The sequence below is a fragment of the Salvelinus alpinus genome, chromosome 16 (assembly GCF_045679555.1).
Source record: "Salvelinus alpinus chromosome 16, SLU_Salpinus.1, whole genome shotgun sequence".
Classification (NCBI taxonomy): Eukaryota; Metazoa; Chordata; class Actinopteri; order Salmoniformes; family Salmonidae; genus Salvelinus; species Salvelinus alpinus.
In genome coordinates, this window is record NC_092101.1 from 32,861,226 (window position 1) to 32,881,980 (window position 20,755).

The following is a 20,755-nucleotide window of genomic DNA, read 5'->3' on the forward strand; positions in this document are numbered from 1 at the left end:
CAGGCCCAGCCAATCAGTTTTTCCCCACAAAAGGGCTTTATTACAGACAGCAATTCTATCTGGGTGGCTGGTGTCCGATGATCCCACAGGTGAATAAGCCGGATGTGGAGGTCCTGAGGCATGTACTACCAAATTCTCTAAGACCGAGGCAGTTTATGGTAGAGATTAACAGTCAATCCTCTGGCAACAGCTCTGTTGAACATTCCTGCAGTCAGCATGCCAATTGCACGCTTCCTCAACTTGAGACATCTGTGGCGTTGTGTGATCAGTGGCCTTTTGTTCCCAGCACAAGGTGCACCGGTGTAATGATCATGCTGTTTTGTCAGGTGGCTGGATTAACGCTCAAACGGATGTAAACATTTGTACACAAAATTTGAGAAGATTTGAGTATGGAACATTTCTGGGATCTTTTATTTCAGCTCATGAAAAACGGAACCAACACTTTACATGTTGCGTTTATATTTTTGTTCATTATAGTTCCCTAAAAAGCTTAGAGAGGGCGTTAGGGGGCAGCAGTAGTGTTCATCTGTGTCCTGATTCTCCACCCTTTCCCAAAGTGTAGATTTACAATGGAAGAAATGCAGTTCCAATCAATACTTTCAAATCCAGGGTCTGGATGTACCCATGTTTCCACCTCATTAGGAGTCCTTGGTGTGCGATATCTTTTTCCACAACAAACTCTTCAAGTTGTTCAGTATAAGCGAGTGTTCCATCTCCATCTGTTCTGCCGAGCCCTTCAATGCGATACATGCATACAGTTGTTTCTCCAGCTCCTCCTGAATGTCAGACGGCGCCCCGTTCAGGAGGTAATCCTTCAGTGCACCGCACGCCTTGGCCAGGTTGGGCTGTGTCACCTCTGGCGTACACCGGTGCTTGGTGAGGTCACAGGAAGTGCGACAGTCAGCACCGTACAGACAGTCCTCTTCCGTGTCGCACCGCCGCTCCCTCATGGCTTTCTGGAAGGTGGCCTCAGGGACAATGTGGTGAGTGTCCATCACCTTCAGGTCGTGGCGGTCGTTGTAACCGAAGCCGTCCGCGCTCATGTCACACATGAGGAAGGAGCCGAAGGTCCCGTGGAAGACATCCTCAACGAGCTCCAGGAGGCCGATGGAGATCTTGGCCTTGCGGGGCCAGGAGGGCGTGAACCACTGGTCCATGCTGCGTCGTACCCCCGCGGGGATCCACAGCTCCACCACCCAGGGCAGGCTGATGCCGTACAGGGGAGCATAGGGCACCTTCTCCATCATGTACAAGTTCAGAGAAAAAGGGAATAAGAGAGATGGGGGGGGTATTGAAAGAGGCAGAGGAGAGAGAGCTGTGATGACTTTCATCACATAAATAAGCTCATGATTTGAATCAATGTATCATGATTACTGGATAATTTGTGTTGTCTGAAGAAAATAATCCCTGTTTTTTTTCTTCATAAATGGGCATTCCTATTAGTTTACCTTCTCCATCACATACAGGTCCCCACAGAAGCCCAGGAGCCTAGGGGTGTGCTCTCTGTCCTGCAGGACTATTGCTAGCAGAAACTCATTGAGCTGGAGAAGAGCCCACGTGGAGCGGGCCTCCGGCAAGGAGATGAGGCCATCTTTGTTGTAGTCGGCCACGGAGAAAACCAGGCTCACCAGGTCTGGAAGGTTGGCCTGTTCACCCACCTTGGTCTGAAGAGAAATAAGGGGTAAGAGATACCTTCGTAACAGAACTGCATTAATGAACACGCTAGCCACTAAAGTCATAACACACTAATAAAGATGGCAATAAGTTATGTGAATGTGAATACTGTGACAAAATATCAATTAGCATTTATGAAATATTGGTGCACTGATTATAAATGCATAATGTATGGATTATGAATGTGTTATGAAGACCTTCAAATAAGTGTTGCAGACATGAACCTATTAATAAAAGCTGGTAGTCTAATGAATCACACTGGGATGAGATGACAGTATTCTGACCTTGAGGTGGCTGAGGACCATCTCTTTGAACTTCTCCACGGAAGTTCCCTTGGTGGGCTTGTTGAAGGGAGATGCCTCCTTCCTGTGCTCCATCTCTGCTCCCAGGTTATAATGAGGAATGTCTTCCATTTGGCACTTAATCACCCCCTCTAGGTCCCCCCAGCCACCTGAGTACACCTGAGACACACATAGACCCACAACATGCTCGTGTTAATTCTCAGACACAGAAACACTGTAGCTCTAAACACTATGGGTGAATCTCAAAAGTCCTTCCTTGATTCCTCATGTCCTCTCTCCACACCACCTGCCCAATGTCAGAAGGAAGTGAGATGCAGGTGGATTGGAGGAGAAGATCCTTGGATCTTCTCCTCCAATGCTCTCCTTCCCTCTTACATTTTGGAAAGGAAAGACTTTTGAGATTTACCGTAGAACTAGGATCAGAGTCAGCTCTGACCTGGTTGTTCGGCTTGGCAGAGAGACACTTCCCCAGGTACAGCGTGTCTTTTTCACACAGGCTTCCGCATGCCGAGCCGTCGATCACTCCTTTCCTGTACTTGTCACACTTGGATAAATAGACATGGTGTTGGTTTGTATACTGTAACTAACTAATAGACAGACATGGTGTTGGTTTGTATAGTAACTCACAGGATGGTTTCAATACAATATGGAAGCTGACACTGGAATGCTGTATTTGAAGGAATAGTATTTTTTTAACCAGTAGGAGGCTCCATCAATTTACTAATTTCATATAAGGAAATAGAGAACTCACTATGGAATTCTTGCACTCATGTCCACGACACAGCTCTGAGTAGGATGAGTACTCCACATACACCACCCAGCTACCCACAAATACTGCCAGCCACGAGAAGAACAGATACTTCATGTGCAGGTAGGAGAATCGGGCCTGAAATAGAGAGAGCAATGGAGTGAGGGAGAGAGAGCGTAGATAATGAGATAGAGGGGGAGAGAGAGCTGTGATGACTTTCATTACATAATAATATGATCATGATCAGAATACATAAATGGGCATTCCTATTTGAAGAGTTCAGGTGGAACAGCCTCCTTTATGATACTTGAACAGAACTTGACCCAGATATAGTGAGACTGAAGATGTATAAACAGCATTTAGTTAAATGTGAGTTTTATTATCCACAGGAGTAAATATCATGGAATGTAGAAAATGTATGATAGGTATGCTAAATATTGCCCCACATTTATGTTGCAATAATGTAAAATCATATTACCAAGGAAGCACGAATGTGAAGTTGAGACGCACTGAGCACTGCAGGGATTTCCAGTCATTTCCATAAGCAGGCTGGTCTAGTACCAGTAGTGTAGTTATCCAATGAATGAATGGATGAATGAATAGCTCCCTCACTGGGGTGCATAATGAAATATGAAAGTTTAACTGAGATTCAGTATTATAACAATCATGCAGAATAGATGAGGTGAGAGATGAACAGATAACACACTGACATAATTTGCGCTAAAACAGGGTCAGGTTGTGAGATGTGAAGATTCATAGAAAGAACAAGATTCAAAACGACATTTCCTCAAAAACTAATGTCAATTTAGATTTGAGTGAGTTTCAACAGAATGCATTTGGGCGAAAAAATATTGCATTTTGCTGTGCCAGAAAATCCTACCTTTCTCCATGTTCCTCAGGAACTAACAGCAAACAGAGCCATTTTAAATCTAAATGCCACTCAATGAAATTTGGCCGGATTGCCGTAAATCCCAGACCCCTCATGGCTTGACATTATCTAATCAGACATCTTAAACCTGCTTACTGTGTTAATCTTCTCCAGAAGGGCTGGGTGATCTTGTAAAATGTATAACATGTGAAAGGAGTAATAACTATTGTTATTGAGAGGGAGAGCATGAGAGAGAGAGATGAGCGAGAGAAACAGAGTGTGCTTGGGGACAGGGAGTCGATACAGCCATAGGGCTCTGGTAAAATGAAGTGCACTATAAGGAATAGAGTGTCATTTGAGACATAGCCAGTGACAGACCAAGGAGGGAGGAGGGGTGAGGCCTTCTGTCTTGTTCCCAGTGTCTGTTGCGCCTGCATCTATGCTTGTTGTAGTCTAGCAACCATCTGTGAGAACAGACCATGTGACTCGTTCTTCCTAGACTGACTTGGCCACTGCAACAGAGAACAATAAATCACTGAACTGAGGTGAGGAGGGTCATATAATGGGGGGGGAGAGCAAGAGACATATCATCTATATATTCTGTACGAGCCAGCATTGAGTCAATCATGTCATTTCATGTGATCCCATATAGTGGCTTGCGAAAGTATTCACCCCCTTGGCATTTTTCCTATTTTGTTGCCTTAAAAGCTGGAATTAATAGATTTTTGTGGGGTGTGTATCATTTGATTTACACAACATGCCTACCACTTTGAAGACCACTTTGAAAAAAACTGAAAACTTGAGCGTGCATAACTATTCACCTCCCAAAGTCAATACTTTGTAGAGCCACATTTTTCAGCAATTTCAGCTGCAAGTCTCTTGGGGTATGTCTCTATAAGCTTGACTCATCTAGCCACTGGGATTTTGCCCATTCTTAAAGGCAAAACTGCTCCAGCTCCTTCAAGTTGGATGGGTTCCGCTGGTGTACAGCAATCTTTACGTCATACCACAGATTCTCAATTGGATTGAGGTCTGGGCTTTGACTAGGCCATTCCAAGACATTTAAATGTTTCCCCTTAAACCACTCAAGTGTTGCTTTAGCAGTATGCTTAGGGTCATTGTCCTGCTGGAAGGTGAACATCTATCCCAGTCTCAAATCTCTGGAAGACTGAAACAGGTTTCCCTTAAGAACTTCCTTGTATTCAGTGCCATCCATCATTCCTTCAATTCTGACCAGTTTCCCAGTCCCTGCTGATGAAAAACATCCCCACGGCATGATGCTGCCACCACCATGCTTCACTGTGGGGATGATGTTCTCGGGGTGATGAGAGGTGTTGGGTTTGAGCCAGACATAGCGTTTTCCTTGATGGCCAAAAAGATACATTTCAGTCTCATCTGACCAGAGAACCTTCTTCCATATGTTTGGGGAGTCTCCCACATGCCTTTTGGCGAACACCAAACGTGTTTGCTTATTTTTTTCTTAAGCAATGGCTTTTTTTCTGGCCACTCTTCCGTAAAGCCCAGCTCTGTGGAGTGTACAGTTTAAAGTGGTCCTATGTACAGATACTCCAATCTCCACTGTGGAGCTTTGCAGCTCCTTCAGGGTCAACTTTGGTCTCTTTGTTGCCTCTCTCATTAATGCCCTCCTTGCCTGGTCCGTAGGTTTGTTGTGGTGCCACATTCTTTCCGTTTTTAAATAATGGACTTAATGGTGCTCTGTGGGATGTTCAAAGTTTCTGATATTTTGTTATAACCCAACCCTGATCTGTACTTCTCCACAACTCTTCATAGTGCCACTTGCTTGGTGGTGTTGCAAACTCTGGGGCCTTTCAGAACAGGTGTATATATACTGAGATCATGGGAATCTTAGATTCCACACAGGTGGACTTTATTTAACTAATAAATGTGACTTCTGAAGGTAACTAGTTGCACTAGATCTTATTTAGGGGCTTCATATACCGTTGAAGTCGAAAGTTTACATACACTTATGTTGGAGTCATTAAAACTCATTTTTCAAATCACTCCACAAATTTCTTGTTAACAAACTATAGTTTTGGCACATCGGTTAGGACATCTACTTTGTGGATGACAAGTAATTTTTCCAACAATTGTTTACAGACAGATTATTTCACTTATAATTCACTGTATCACAATTCCAGTGGGTCAGACGTTTACATACACTAAGTTCAATGTGTCTTTAAACAGCTTGGAAAATTCCAGAAAATTATGTCATGGCTTTAGAAGCTTCTGATAGGCTAATTGACATAATTTGAGTCAATTGGAGGTGTACTTCAAGGCCTTCCTTCAAACTCAGTGGCTCTTTGCTTGACATCATGGGAAAATCTAAAGACATCAGCCAAGACCTCAGAAAAAGAATTGTAGACCTCCACAAGTCTGGTTCATCCTTGGGAGCAATTTCCAAACGCCTGAAGGTACCATGTTCATCTGTACAAACAATAGTACACAAGTATAAACACCATGGGACCACGCAGCCGTCATACCACTCAGGAAGGAGACGCGTTCTGTCTCCTAGAGATGAACGTACTTTGGTGCGAAAAGTGCAAATCAATCCCAGAACAACAGCAAAGGACCTTGTGAAGATGCTGGAGGAAACAGGTACAAAAGTATCGATATCCACAGTAAAACGAGTCCTATATCGACATAACCTGAAAGGCCTCTCAGCGAGGAAGAAGCCAGTGCTCCAAAACCGGCATAAAAAAGTCAGACTACAGTTTGCAACTGCACATAGGGACAAAGATCGTACTTTTTGGAGAAATGTCCTCTGGTCTGATGAAACAAAAATAGAACTGTTTGGCCATAATGACCATTGTTATGTTTGGAGGAAAAAGGGGGAGGCTTGTAAGCCCGAAGAACACCATCCCAACCGTGAAGCACGGGGGTGGCAGCGTCATGTTGTGGGGGTGCTTTGCTGCAGGAGGGACTGGTGCACTTCAAAATAGATGGCATCATGAGGGAAGAAAATTATGTGGATATATTGAAGCAACATGTCAGGAAGTTGAAGCTTGGTCGCGAATGGTCTTCCAAATGGACAATGACCACAAGCATACTTCCAAAGTTGTGGCAAAATGGCTTTAGGACAGCAAAGTCAAGGTATTGGAGTGGCCATCACAAAGCCCTGACCTCAATCCCATAGAACATTTGTGGGCAGAACTGAAAAAGTGTGTGCGGGCAAGGAGGCCTACAAACCTGACACAGTTACACCAGCTCTGTCAGGAGGAATGGGCCAAAATTCACCCAACTTATTGTGGGAAGCTTGTGGAAGACTACCCGAAACGTTTGACCTAAGTTAAACAATTTAAAGGCAATGCTACCAAATACTAATTGAGTGTACGTAAACTTCTGACCCACTGGGAATGTGATGAAAGAAATAAAAGCTGAAATAAATCATTCTCTCTACTATTATTCTGACATTTCACATTCTTAAAATAAAGTGGTGATCCTAACTGACCTAATACAGGGAATTTTTACTAGGATTAAATGTCAGATGTTGTGAAAAACTGAGTTTAAATGTATTTGGCTAAGGTGTATGCAAACTTCCGACTTCAACTGTATATACACGCACCACCAAAAAAAATCATTTCACCAATTTGGACTATTTTGTGTATGTCGATTACATGAAATCCAAATAAAAATCAATTGAAATTACAGGTTGTAATGCAACAAAATAGGAAAAACGCCAAGGGGGATGACTACTTTTGCAAGGCACTGTATCTCATCTAAGTGGAACAATCACCTACATTTTTTGCGCATCCACAGTGTGTTCTACCCTGCATAACTATATCTACAACATATTACAGTCCTTCATTAATTAAAACATAATTCTGCTCACTGCTATAACAGCACATTCATGTACACTATAGATGAAACTGTTAGTAATGAACTAGTTTATTCTAATTAGAGAGCAATTGATGAAGAAACAGGCCTTAAATTGGGATATACATGGGTAGTTGCCTATAGAGGGCCTTGTGGAGTACAGTAATACTTCATCATTACAATGACTATTGATTATGAGCTCTGTAATCAACAACCCAATGGTTCTCTGTGGTAACACATGGTTAGTTACAGGCAGACAGCTACTGTACAATCTTTTCCCTTTTTGACACACTCCAAATTGTTATTGCCTTTTGATAACATTTTCTTCCTGATTCATAATTCTAAATGGACTATCTTAATTTTCTCAGTAGATCAATAATGGCATTACTTCAACACAGAGAGCTGGCTGAGTGGAGGAATAACAGACATTCAGAAACCCTTTCAATTCCATCTATTAATAATGAATATGTCCAATGTTTGACAGTGATGGACTCCCCCAGCCTCTCTCCCTCTCCCTCGTTCAGTTTCAATTTGCTTTATTGACATGACTCTGTCTCTCTCTGTATCTCTTCTGTGCAATTCTCAACTTAATACAGTATTTTGAGTGCCAATCTCAATTTCTCCCTCTATTCCATGTTGTGATGCTGTGTGTGGATCTGTAACCACTTCTTACTCAATTCCCACATTTCATTACCGTCCAATGACTATGGACAGAGTGATTAACCTACATGATTGTGAGTAAAGGTGAACTCTTGCATCGTCTTTGCCCAGCACTTATAATGTGATGTCCATTGGACAATACCACTTTGAACCCTTTACTATGCGGAAAAGAGTGGAATTGGATTTGAGTTTCTCTCTATAAGAACTCTGTTATTAGTGATGACTGGGACTTGACAGATGTGCATTCACTCTCCCTTCATCTTCCACCCACCCTCTTTCACTAAAGATGACTCTTAAATCAAGTTAGCCCTTCAGTCTGCATCCATCTCGCTCTCTAATCTAATCCTCCTCTCTCTCTATTCAATGGACCTCTTACTGTAATGTCAGTCCATTACTCTCCTCTTTTGTCTTTGTCATCTGTGTTGAGAGCTGTGGAATCTATATTTTTAATTTTACCTTTATTTAACTAGGCAAGTCAGTTAAGAACAAATTCTTATTTTCAATGATGGCCTAGGAACAGTGGGTTAACTGCCTTGTTCAGGGGCAGAACGACAGATTTGTTCCTTGTCAGCTCGGTGATTCGATCTTGCAACCTTTCGGTTACTAGTCCAACGCTCTAACCACTAGGCTACGCTGCCGCGCCTGACTAGTCACAAGCCACTTCTCTATTGTGACTGCAGGTCCAGAGCAACTGCTTTTTAGCATATACTGGCTTGAGTTTCCTCTCTCCCCACAGCCCAACCTCATTCTGTGGTCCTAGACCTGGACGGTGGTTGGAGCAGCTAGAGGTCAAAGAGCTGTAATCTCGGTTAACCCTTTTCCTCTGTGCTTAGATTTTTCCATACTTGTGGGAAGAGTTGGTGCTTTCCAGATAAGTGTCCTCCCAGCCGTAGTGCCTTGATATTAAACCTAAAATATTCAGCATTCCACAGGACCGACAACTGCTCAGAATGTCATTTACAACAGCATGGTGTCTAGTGTAGTCCCTCTTTACATGCAGGCTGATCTCTGCCTCGGTCTCTCAGAGAACGAGATACACTTGACTTGGGAGGTGTGCCACAAAATACGATTAGTGCCAGGCTAATAATATCATCTGTAGCTTTCCTTGTAATTTCTCTGTGGCATTCCCTGGTCAAGTAATCTGACGACCTCATACAACAAATGAACAAAACATTATGAACACCTGCTCTTTCCATGACATAGACTGACCAGGTGAAAGCTATGGTCCCTTATTGATGTAACTTGTTAAATCCACTTCAATCAGTGTAGATGAAGGGGAGGAGACAGGTTAAATAAGGATTTTTAAGCCTTGAAACAATTGAGACATGGATTGTGAATGTGTGCCATTCAGAGGGTGAATGGGCAAGATAAAGAATGTAAGTGCCTTTGAACGGGGTACGGTAGTGGGGTACGGTAGTGGGGTACGGTAGCGCATTGGTTTGAGTCAAGCTGCTGGGTTTTTCACGCTCAACAGTTTCCTGTGTGTATCAAGAATGGTCTACAATCCAAAGGACATCCAGCCAACTTGACACAACTGTGGGAAGCATCGGAATCAACATGGGCCAGTATCCATGCCCCAACGAATTGAGGATGTTCTGAGGGCAAAAAGGGGGGGTGCAACTCAATATTAGGAAGGTGTTCTTAATGTTTGGTATACTCAGTGTACTGTATATACTGTATGTTTAGCGTGAGCATAATCTGTGTGTCCTAGTACTTTCCCAGTGTTTTTTTACAAACCTAAACTGAAAGAACTAATCTCGGTTAACCCAGAACTAAAGTCTTGCCTAATTGGTCAGAGGCTCGATTAAGTTCAGGGTCCATATGTGGGAAGACAGAAAGAGTATAAGAACTGGAACAAAGAGCTCCACCCTCTCTCTTTGCAAGTTGCGGGCAAGTCTATGGCCAAATGTTCCCTCCACTTTCGAAATTCGAAAAAAGATGCTAACACCTGTGAAACCAAGATTTGTCCAAAGCACCGGAACTAATGCTGCTCGTTATCTCACGCATGCCATTGTACAAATCTACGGTAACATTTATGTTTACGTAGTCTGTCCATGAGAGACTAAAAGAACTGCTACAAAGCAGCATGACCACACAAACAATGCACTGTGTTCCATATTGATTCTTGCGTAGGTAGGTGCTGTAAATTGCATCCAACTGCAAAGTCATTATAGATAACACTCTGAAGGAAAATAAATATGTGGCTGTTCTTTAAAAATCAATGTTTTGAGGGCTTTCATTTGAACTCTGTGATTATGCATTTCTCACTCCTATACAGGATCCCATAGGCTACTGGTGGGGAAAGAGCAAGGCTACGTCGCAAATGGCTCCCTATATAATGCAAATAGTGCCCTATGGGCCCTGGTAGAAAGAAGTGCACTATAAAGGGGATGGAGCCCTAAAACACAGCTAATGAGGCAGCATTGATCCTGGCTGTTGTGACTGCATGTTATTATTTACCAGCTGTAATCAGAGCTGTGGTGATGTAATGGGGTGTGTGGATGGGAAGGGTGGCAAGAGTCATTATAGTGCACTACCTTTGCCCTAAGATCTCGGGTCAAAAGTGGTGCACTATAAAGGGACACAGCCTCAGCCATTGCTTAGCCACTAAATAATCATGCATCCCACCAGGCCTTGGGTTTTATTTCCTTAGATAGAACTGCAGAAAGTGTAATTGATTATATCCTACATATTATATATGTCTGAAACATGCTGGAGATACCAACAGGTCAATCGACACACAGGGACCACTGGTGTGCTGGGACTATAGTCTAACTAACCCTAACCACAGTCCAGTCTTTTTAATTGACACTGAGCAGAGGTCCAGATATTGAGTCCATGCAACTTAAGGATGCACAACAAATACATGGACAAAGCACTTGTTATTTGTGACCTGAAACTGCTCTTTGGCATCGAAATACGCAGGGAGAGAAGATAGAAATGTTCTCTGCTCTTGATCCATTTCTATGCTGACACTTGTTTTGCAGCCCTGCTCACCACTCATCCATTATTCATGATCATAAAGCTAGTCCTCTCTAATGGGCACTCTCTCCAGCTGTGAAGAGAGAGAGAAATGGAAAGAGAGATATATGGAGAGATGGAGGAGTGAGAAAGAGAAAGACGGATAGAGAGATGAGGGAGGGACATATGAACAGGGAGAGGAAAGGGGGATACCTAGTCATTTGTACAACTGAATGCATTCAACTGAAATGTGTCTTCCGCATTTAAGCCAACCCCTCTGAATCAGAGAGGTGCGGGGGGCTGCATTAATTGATATCCACGGTATCGGCGCCTGGGGAACAGTGGGATAACTGCCTTGCGAGGGATAGAGATGAGAGAGGAGATGAAGGAGAGAGAGAGAGAGGAGATGAAGCAGGGATGGATGGAGAGGGAGAATTAAAAGATTGTGTCACACAGACAAAAGCAAACCATTTTCCTCCCTAATATTCTAGATGGGGAACACTAATAGGCTTATGCACAGTGCACACACATGGGAATCGTCAAGCGTGGAAGATGTTTCCTGGTGAGAGCTTCTTTTTGTACCACCTGTGTAAACTTTCTGCTTGCATCTCCCTCTCTCTCATAGGAGTTACACACCAGTAACTCATCTGTCCCAGCATCCATCTCTCTTACTCCCAGGACTCCAACTCTCTAAAGGAAGGAGGTGTCATTACTATTTGCTGTGTGCATTGTGCAGGCTCAGAGAGATATCACACTTGGTGTATCCCATATGGCACCATATTCTCTACAAAAACACTATCTAGGGAATATGGTGCCTTTTGGGAATCACACACTCTCTATTTGTGTGCACGGTGCAGGCTCTGGGAGATGTAACACTGTCTCTGTCTGTCTGTGCTATGTGCAGGAGCTACGCACTGCCTGGTTGATCGGACTCATCCCAGTCCCAAGTCGGACAGCATACAGCAGGCAATAAGAACGACACCACCCCTCCCTCCTGGTTGCGGACACACCCTCCTGGTCGAGGCCACACCCCAATCCCCACACTGACTCAACACTGCGACAGTAACACTACATGTTAACAGCAGATTTTGGGCCAGTTGTTCACTTTTCACTTACATACTGTGTAGATACATATGCCATGTTCATTGCCTGTTGTAAGTTACAGTCTCCTCACATACAAGCATGCAAAAATACACAGCCTTGCTCTCTTTTCCACTCTCACTCAAATATGCACACACACGTAAACAAGCACACACACGCGCAAACAATCACGCACGCCTACACACACGCACAGAATAGCAGAAGTTGCCACAACAACTTAACACATTGCTTTTTAGCTCTTCTCTTGTGTCACAGGACAAAGTGACATGTCAATAGCATTTAATTCTGACTTCCTGCTCTTCTGCTCCAGATTAGTTAATCAGTTCAGCCTATTGAGCATGTCCAAAATACAAATGAAGTTTACACCTAAGGAGAGTGGGGTGGGAAGAAAATACTAACCAGCTAAATGCTGCATCTTAAGTAATATTGATTAAATTAGGCTCCCACCATGTCCTCTGGGACAAGCTTAGACCTCAGACAGTGGTTTGTGAACACATGCTGATAGAGTCATGCACTGCAGAGCATGGAGAGGAGGCGATATGGGAGAGAATGGAGAGATGAGAGCACGCAGGTGTTCCCCGGAGGAGAGAGAGCTGTGGAAAGATGAGTTGACAGCTCCTCCTTAAACCTCCCCACACCTCTGAGTTTAACTGACTAAAATGTAGGTAACCAAAGCTTCCAGAAACATACAATTTATAACTTTGAATAATTTGCTCTGTTCTGTGCATGTGTGTTCTAGTTAGCACTGTCAAACTGTGCCAACATCAAATAAGATGATCAGCATTGTCATCATATCCCTCTATTGCACATACTGACACAGTTCCTCATATTCAGGCTCGGGCCACAGGGGTATATCAGACCTGGTTCTCTCTCTTACTTCACAGGGACAAAACTGGTGGGTGGGCAATGGACATCGATCATTTAAATTTTTTATTGCCATACAAAAATACAGCAGTGCCTGATCACACGTTCACACTGTGGTAAATAGGTGACAAATCACAACAGACAAGTTTCTAGGCTACCCATATTAAAATGTGCAGCCAGGGCTACGTGTTTGGTGATCTCAAATGCGGCTTTCACACAGGCCCATAGGGCTCTGGTCAAAAGTAGTGCACTATATAGGGAATAGGGTGCCATTTGGGATGAGTCATTCCCAGGGTCTAACTCTGGTGGTAAAGGACTCAAGGAGCATTTGATGTCAGATCTGGATGACTGGGTACAGTAAACTGGACCCAGCATGGCAGGATTACCCTGTCTCCTGACAGACAGACAGGATCCATGGAGCAGTTTTATCTCGGCTGGACCACTGAGCTTTGCACAGCCTGACAACCATGACCTTCCACAGTATGTAGCCTATGTGGAGATTAAATTTAGGACGACTGCGATAACTTCAGCCACACGCAGTGCAATGTCTGACACTATTACGAGGAGTAAGTCGGAAAGCAGACCCAACTGTAGACAATACGCCTTTTGATGCTAAGGATTTGTTGAATGTTTTGTGGAACGATTTGTAATCTCTCATGGTTGTTTACGCAAGATTCTTGGTCTGGTTTGACGAGATTAAATTATTTGTGACATTCTGGGAAATTCAGTAGGCTAGTAGTGCTCTGCATAGATGAAACATAATCACAAGGAATCGATATCTCATAGTAAGACAGCAGGACATCTGCTTGGGGTTTTATATACAGTTGAAGTCGGAAGTTTACATGCACCTTAGCCAAATACATTTAAACTCAGTTTCACAACATCTGACATTTAATCCTAGTAAAAATTCCCTGTATTAGGTCAGTTAGGATCACCACTTTATTTTAAGAATGTGAAATGTCAGAATAATAGAGAGAATTATTTATTTATTTCATCACATTCCCAGTGGGTCAGAAGTTTACGTACACTCAATTAGTATTTGGTAGCATTGCCTTTAAATTGGTTGGGTCAAACGTTTCAGGTAGTCTTCCACAAGAAGTTGGGTGAATTTTGGCCCATTCCTCCTGACAGAGCTGGTGTAACTGAGTCAGGTTTGTAGGCCTCCTTGCTCACACACACTTTTTCTGCCCACAAATTTTCTATAGGATTGAAGTCAGGGCTTTGTGATGGCCACTCCAATAGATTTACTTTGTTATCCTTAAGCCATTTTGCCACAACTGTGGAAGTATGCTTGGTGTCATTGTCCATTTGGAAGACCCATTTGCGACCAAGTTTCAACTTTCTGACTGATGTCTTGATGTTGCTTCAATATATCCACATAATTTTCCTCCCTCATGATGCCATCTATTTTGTGAAGTGCGCCAGTCCCTCCTGTAGCAAAGCAAAAATTACTTGTGTCATGCACTAACCGCCTTGCCAAAACTATAGTTTGTTAACAACAAATTTGTGGAGTGGTTGAAAAACGAGTTTTAATGACTCCAACCTAAGTGTATGTAAACTTCCGACTTCAACTGTATGTTAGTATGAAATCGGCTTGTCTTATTGGAGCGACCAACCGGCGAGTGACAGTGTTTCATCATGTTATGACCTCATTAGGAAGACGCAGAGTGGCCTAGAAAACCCTCCGTGGGACTAAGATGGCAGACACACACACACTCCCCCTTGTGACTGCTGTCACTTTTCACTTACATGGCTACTCACACAGCAGTGTGAAGGAAAAACACACACACACACACACACACACACACACACACACACACACACACATATAGGGGTGTGAAGAAAACGGGAGCAAAACAAAACGCAGCTCAGAGTGTGTCTCTTGGCTGAACAAAACAGACAGATGAGATGATGATACCAGGGTTTTTGATTCTGGCTGTAAAATAAATTAAATATTTAACAGATATGTTGATCACAGGGGGAAAACATAGCTACAAACATGAACCATATCTAACTAAATTAAAAAAAGGTTGGGCTCTATAAGTTGCAGTAAAACACCACTCGCATTGTAGAGGTTGGATCTCCTACATGGTCTCGAGAACACTGTATATCTCAGCTTTCCAAGTTGATTCGGAAAGTATTCAGACCCCTTGACTTTTTCCACATTTTGTTACGTTTAGTTTTTCCCCCCTCAATCTACACACAATACATAATTCTGACAAAACAAAAACAGGTTTAGACATTTTTGCTAATGTATAAACAATTAAAAAAGATGACAAGTTGTCCTTTAAAGTTCATGTGGATAATCTTGTGACAAAGCTTAAACTGATATTGTTTCGTTTTGTTTCGTAATAAGGCTTGCTTCCCGCTTATGGCTAGAAAGAAGCTTGTTCATGCCACTTTTCTCTCTGTAATTGATTATGGTGACTTGTGTATAAGCATGCAACCTCCTCTGTCTTACAGAGATTTGACTCTGTTTATCATGCATCCTTGCGCTTTATTACAAATGCCAAGTCACTCACCCACCATTGCACCAAATGGTAGGTTGGACCTCACTTTATATGCGTAGAAAGATACAAATGTATGTATTCATCTACAAAGCCCTTTTGGGTAAAATCCCTCTTTACCTCTGTAGTCTGGTCTCCTTCACCACCAGCAGTTAACATGCCCGGTCTGCTAGGTGGTTGCTACTTAAAGTCCCCAGGACATTCACAGTATGAGGCAAGACTGCCTTCTCTTCTTGTACACCAGACGCATGGAATAATCTACAATCCATGCTTCATCTAGATATGTAAGTGCCACTGAATGAATTTAAAATATTGATGGGAGACTGTTACAGAGGAGTGTAAATGCTTTTTTTAGGCTGGATCATGTTGTTGTATGTTTTATTTATGTAATGTATTGATTGTTGCTGCCTTCTTGGCCAGGTATCCCTTGAAAAAGAGACTCTGGGTCTCAATGGGCTTTTCCTGGTTAAATAAAGGTTAAATAAAATAAAAATACAGGACCTATATACTAGATGATGTCAGAGGAAAGCCCCAAAAATTGTCAAAGACTCCAGTCACCCAAGTCATAGACCGTTCTCTCTGCTACCTCACAGCAAGCGGTACCAGAGCACCAAGTCTAGGACCAAAAGGCTCCTTAACAGCTTCTACCCCAAGCCATAAGATTGCTGAACAATTAATCAAATGGCCACACAGACTATTTCCATTGTCCCCCCCTCCCATTGACACGGTACCGGTATCCCCTGTATATAGCCTCCACATTGACACGGTACCGGTACCCCCTGTATATAGCCTCCACATTGACACGGTACCGGTACCCCCTGTATATAGCCTCCACATTGACACGGTACCGGTACCCCCTGTATATAGCCTCCACATTGACACGGTACCGGTACCCCCTGTATATAGCCTCCACATTGACACGGTACCGGTACCCCCTGTATATAGCCTCCACATTGACACGGTACCGGTACCCCCTGTATATAGCCTCCACATTGACACGGTACCGGTACCCCCTGTATATAGCCTCCACATTGACACGGTACCGGTACCCCCTGTATATAGCCTCCACATTGACACGGTACCGGTACCCCCTGTATATAGCCTCCACATTGACACGGTACCGGTACCCCCTGTATATAGCCTCCACATTGACACGGTACCGGTACCCCCTGTATATAGCCTCCACATTGACACGGTACCGGTACCCCCTGTATATAGCCTCCACATTGACACGGTACCGGTACCCCCTGTATATAGCCTCCACATTGACACGGTACCGGTACCCCCTGTATATAGCCTCCACATTGACACGGTACCGGTACCCCCTGTATATAGCCTCCACATTGACACGGTACCGGTACCCCCTGTATATAGCCTCCACATTGACACGGTACCGGTACCCCCTGTATATAGCCTCCACATTGACACGGTACCGGTACCCCCTGTATATAGCCTCCACATTGACACGGTACCGGTACCCCCTGTATATAGCCTCCACATTGACACGGTACCGGTACCCCCTGTATATAGCCTCCACATTGACACGGTACCGGTACCCCCTGTATATAGCCTCCACATTGACACGGTACCGGTACCCCCTGTATATAGCCTCCACATTGACACGGTACCGGTACCCCCTGTATATAGCCTCCACATTGACACGGTACCGGTACCCCCTGTATATAGCCTCCACATTGACACGGTACCGGTACCCCCTGTATATAGCCTCCACATTGACACGGTACCGGTACCCCCTGTATATAGCCTCCACATTGACACGGTACCGGTACCCCCTGTATATAGCCTCCACATTGACACGGTACCGGTACCCCCTGTATATAGCCTCCACATTGACACGGTACCGGTACCCCCTGTATATAGCCTCCACATTGACACGGTACCGGTACCCCCTGTATATAGCCTCCACATTGACACGGTACCGGTACCCCCTGTATATAGCCTCCACATTGACACGGTACCGGTACCCCCTGTATATAGCCTCCACATTGACACGGTACCGGTACCCCCTGTATATAGCCTCGTTATTGTACTGTGTTACTTTTTTACTTTAGTTTATTTGGTCAATATTTTCTTAACACTTTCTTGAATGGCACTGTTGGTTAAGGGCTTTTAAGTAAGCATTTCATGGTAAGGTCTACCTACACCTGTTGTATTTGGCGCATGTGACAAAGTTTGATTTGATTTGATCAAGTTGTAGAAACATCTCAAGGATGATCAATGGAAACAGGATGCACCCAAGCTCAATTTCAAGTATCATAGCAAAGGGTCTGAATGCTTATACAAATAAGGTATTTCTGTTTTAAATTTTTTCTGAATTTGCAAAAATTCAAAACCTGTTTTCACTTTGCATAATTGGGTATTGTGTGTAGATTGAGGATTTTTGAAATGTTTTATCCATTTTAGAATAAGGCTGTAACGTAACAAAATGTGGAAAAAGGGAAGGGGTCTAGATACTTTCCAAATACACTGTATACTAAGTGTACAAAACATTATGAACACCTGCTCTTTCCATGACATTGACTGACCAGGTGAAAGCTATGATCCCTTACTGATGTCACTTAATGAAGGGGAGGAGATGGGTTAAAGAAGGATTTTTAAGCCTTGAGGCAATTGAAACATGGATTGTGTATGAAATTCAGAGGGTGAATGGGCAAGACAAAAGATTTAAGTGCCTTTAAACGGGGTATGGTAGTAGGTGCCAGGCGACCTGGTTTATGTCAAGAACTGCAATGCTTCTGGGTTTTTCACGTTCAACAGTTTCCCGTGTGTATCAAGAATGGTCCACCACCCAAAGGACATTCAGCCAACTTGGCACAAGTGTGGCAAGCATTTGATACAACATGGGCCAGCATCCCTGTGGAACGCTTTCGACACCTTGTGAAGTCCATGCCCCAACAAATTGAGTCTATTCTGAGGGCAAAGGGGGGGGGGGAGAAATCCCAAATATCATAATAATTGTTCATGATTCTTAACTTGCTTGTACAGTTTTAAAACCGTATACAATCCTTTTTCCAGGATTCTAAACATTTCCACCTTAATGACCAGTTATTATATGCCTTTTATACAACAGGTTACATTGTGTGTGTTTCAAATGGCACCATATTCCCTATAGTGCACTACTTTTGACCAGAGCCCATATGGTAAAACAGAGTATGATTTAATGAAAAGGTTTTGAATGGGAAGTCAATAGGATAGATAGCATAAGAAGCTCATACACAGACAATGCAAATAAGATGGCTGATTTAAATACAACATAAGAATGCAAAGAAAAACATTATCTAGCAGACCTTGGGATTGAATGCAGTGCTCTCATCCATGGAAAAAAACCTTGTGTGTCCTCCTGTCTTGTGTGAATGCTGGATGATCCCTGTTGCTACAGAAACGGTGAGTACCTACTGAATTGGGCCAATGACTACAGCTCTTGGGCATCGACAGAGCAAGTACCCTATTGGAAATGAAATAGGATCAATCCAATACTCAAAAATAAACAGTTGTATCAGAAACAACAGCCTCAATAATGGCAATGACAACCATATAAAGGCCAAAATTACAGTTTACCGAAGATTAAAATATTGCAAGTGAATGTATATGAAATCGTGTCCAAAAGAGCCTTATAATGTTCAAAGTAGCCTACCATACAGGAACATGAATAATCCCAACTGTCCAATAGTGAATAGGTGATCGTCCGATCACGAGAAAGTATAGGAAAGATTTCCCACTGGGTTTACCTGTATGTAGATAGGCTTCCTCAGCCAGACCCATGAAAACAGACCTCTTGCCATGGCAAATAGAGCACATCTCACAACACTAACCTGCCAGAGGAAGAAATCACAATAAGAAGCGAAACATAGAAATCTAATATCGTCTTCTGCACAATTATTCTGCCTTCTTGTGTAGCAATAATTAACCACAGTGTGTACAAATAATAACAGTCCATTTCACCAAATCCTTTCTCATCCTCCGTCAAATAAGCTCTTCCTTGGAAGTGCGCTTTCGGTGCTGCAAAATAGCAGCCACTTGAACGCTGCAGTACTCTGCCCACTAGACAGAGTAGGAGGAGATTGTATAGGAAAAGGGGTCCTTGATAAAGGCGTATAGATTACAATACTGTCACAAATGTTAAAGGCCCAGTGCATTCAGAAACGTGATTTTTTTGCGTTTTATAATATTTCCACATAATGAGGTTGGAATAATACTTACAATTTTGAAAATGATGATAATGCCCCTTTAGTGTAAGAGCTGGTTGAAAAAACGGCATGAAATTTCAACCTGCTTTGGTGGGATGGAGTTTTGGCCTGCCTGGAGACATCCCCAAGCGGTAAATTAGTTAATAGACCAATAAGAAAGAGAGTTCCAAAACTCTCTGCCAAAAACAACTGTTTTTCAGTTTTCCCCTCCTTGCAAAATTCTTGCTTGAGAAATTGCTCTTTGCTAAGAAACGATTGTTGTTTGTTTTTGACCATTTTAATTGAAAACAATCACAGTAATGTACTTAATTGTTAACCAGAAATGATTTGCTATTGAGATAAAAACGTCTGCTTTGTACCTTTAAAGAAAAGCTGTTCGGTAGACTTGCTACTATGTACTACTGTATCTGTCTAAACAGCACACAGATAAAGTTGTCAAATAGTTTCTATACTGTCTTTGGTCTTACTAAAACGGTTACAAAGAAAAACGCACGTTCTATGATTTTACGTCAGTTAATCATGAAGCAGAGCGCAGGATTCCTATCATGTTGTAAAACAACACCACTTCCTCCAGCATGTAGAGAGAAGTGTGGAGTGAGTGGCAGGCGAGCTTGATTGTATTCACTCTTCGCACCGATGTTATTCAGACTTTATTTCGAACCGCACCATGTCCACTGATTGACCAAACGGGTAAGAGCAGCACATAACGAAGTAACTGAGCAACTGCCTCCGAACAAGCCATCTACTTACTGGTGGCTAACTAATATTAGCTAGCTAGCTAACAAACTTGCTAGCTAACGTTAGCTAAAATGTTAACCAACTGTATTATGTCGCTGACTTTGGTGTTATTGTTGTCTTACCTCTGAAGTTTGGTGCACATACTTCACCATTGATTTTATTGCATCCAGATTGCCACTGTACACACTCTCACCAGGATGGCTGAAGAACGCAGGGTCTGTAGCAGTGCCCCACAAGTTGAGTCAAAAGTGAGACAAGCTAACCGTAAATAGAGGCTTACAAGAGATTAT

General features: G+C 43.0%; 2 protein-coding genes across 11 annotated transcripts in view; one reads left to right on the forward strand and one right to left on the reverse strand.

Moving 5' to 3' along the window:
* Window positions 1-382: 382 nt before the first annotated feature.
* Window positions 383-20,711, reverse strand: LOC139541375 (divergent protein kinase domain 1A-like). Of its 3 annotated transcripts, none has more exons than XM_071345973.1 (9): window positions 20,087-20,173; window positions 19,741-19,839; window positions 19,483-19,581; window positions 19,269-19,352; window positions 2,728-2,862; window positions 2,413-2,520; window positions 1,959-2,135; window positions 1,449-1,664; window positions 383-1,235 (listed from the first exon to the last, which is right to left on the reverse strand). In XM_071345973.1, exons 3-9 carry the CDS (start codon window positions 19,495-19,497, stop codon window positions 639-641), a joined length of 1,332 nt encoding a protein of 443 aa, XP_071202074.1. In that variant the 5' UTR covers window positions 19,498-19,581; window positions 19,741-19,839; window positions 20,087-20,173; the 3' UTR covers window positions 383-638. The 3 variants fall into 3 exon arrangements, with proteins under 3 accessions (XP_071202074.1, XP_071202075.1, XP_071202073.1); XM_071345974.1 differs by adding an exon at window positions 18,828-18,985 and having other exon boundaries at window positions 19,269-19,581; window positions 20,087-20,169; XM_071345972.1 differs by lacking the exons at window positions 19,483-19,581; window positions 19,741-19,839; window positions 20,087-20,173 and adding an exon at window positions 20,588-20,711.
* The window catches only part of LOC139541372 (coiled-coil domain-containing protein 18-like), a 41,411-nt gene continuing 40,947 nt past the window's right edge, over window positions 20,292-20,755 (forward strand). For all 8 annotated transcript variants that reach the window (XM_071345968.1, XM_071345966.1, XM_071345965.1 and 5 more), the window contains exons 1-2: window positions 20,292-20,417; window positions 20,636-20,713. In XM_071345968.1, coding sequence (XP_071202069.1) covers window positions 20,663-20,713 — 51 coding nt within the window. In that variant the 5' untranslated portion in view covers window positions 20,292-20,417; window positions 20,636-20,662. The remainder of the gene's footprint in view (window positions 20,418-20,635; window positions 20,714-20,755) is intronic.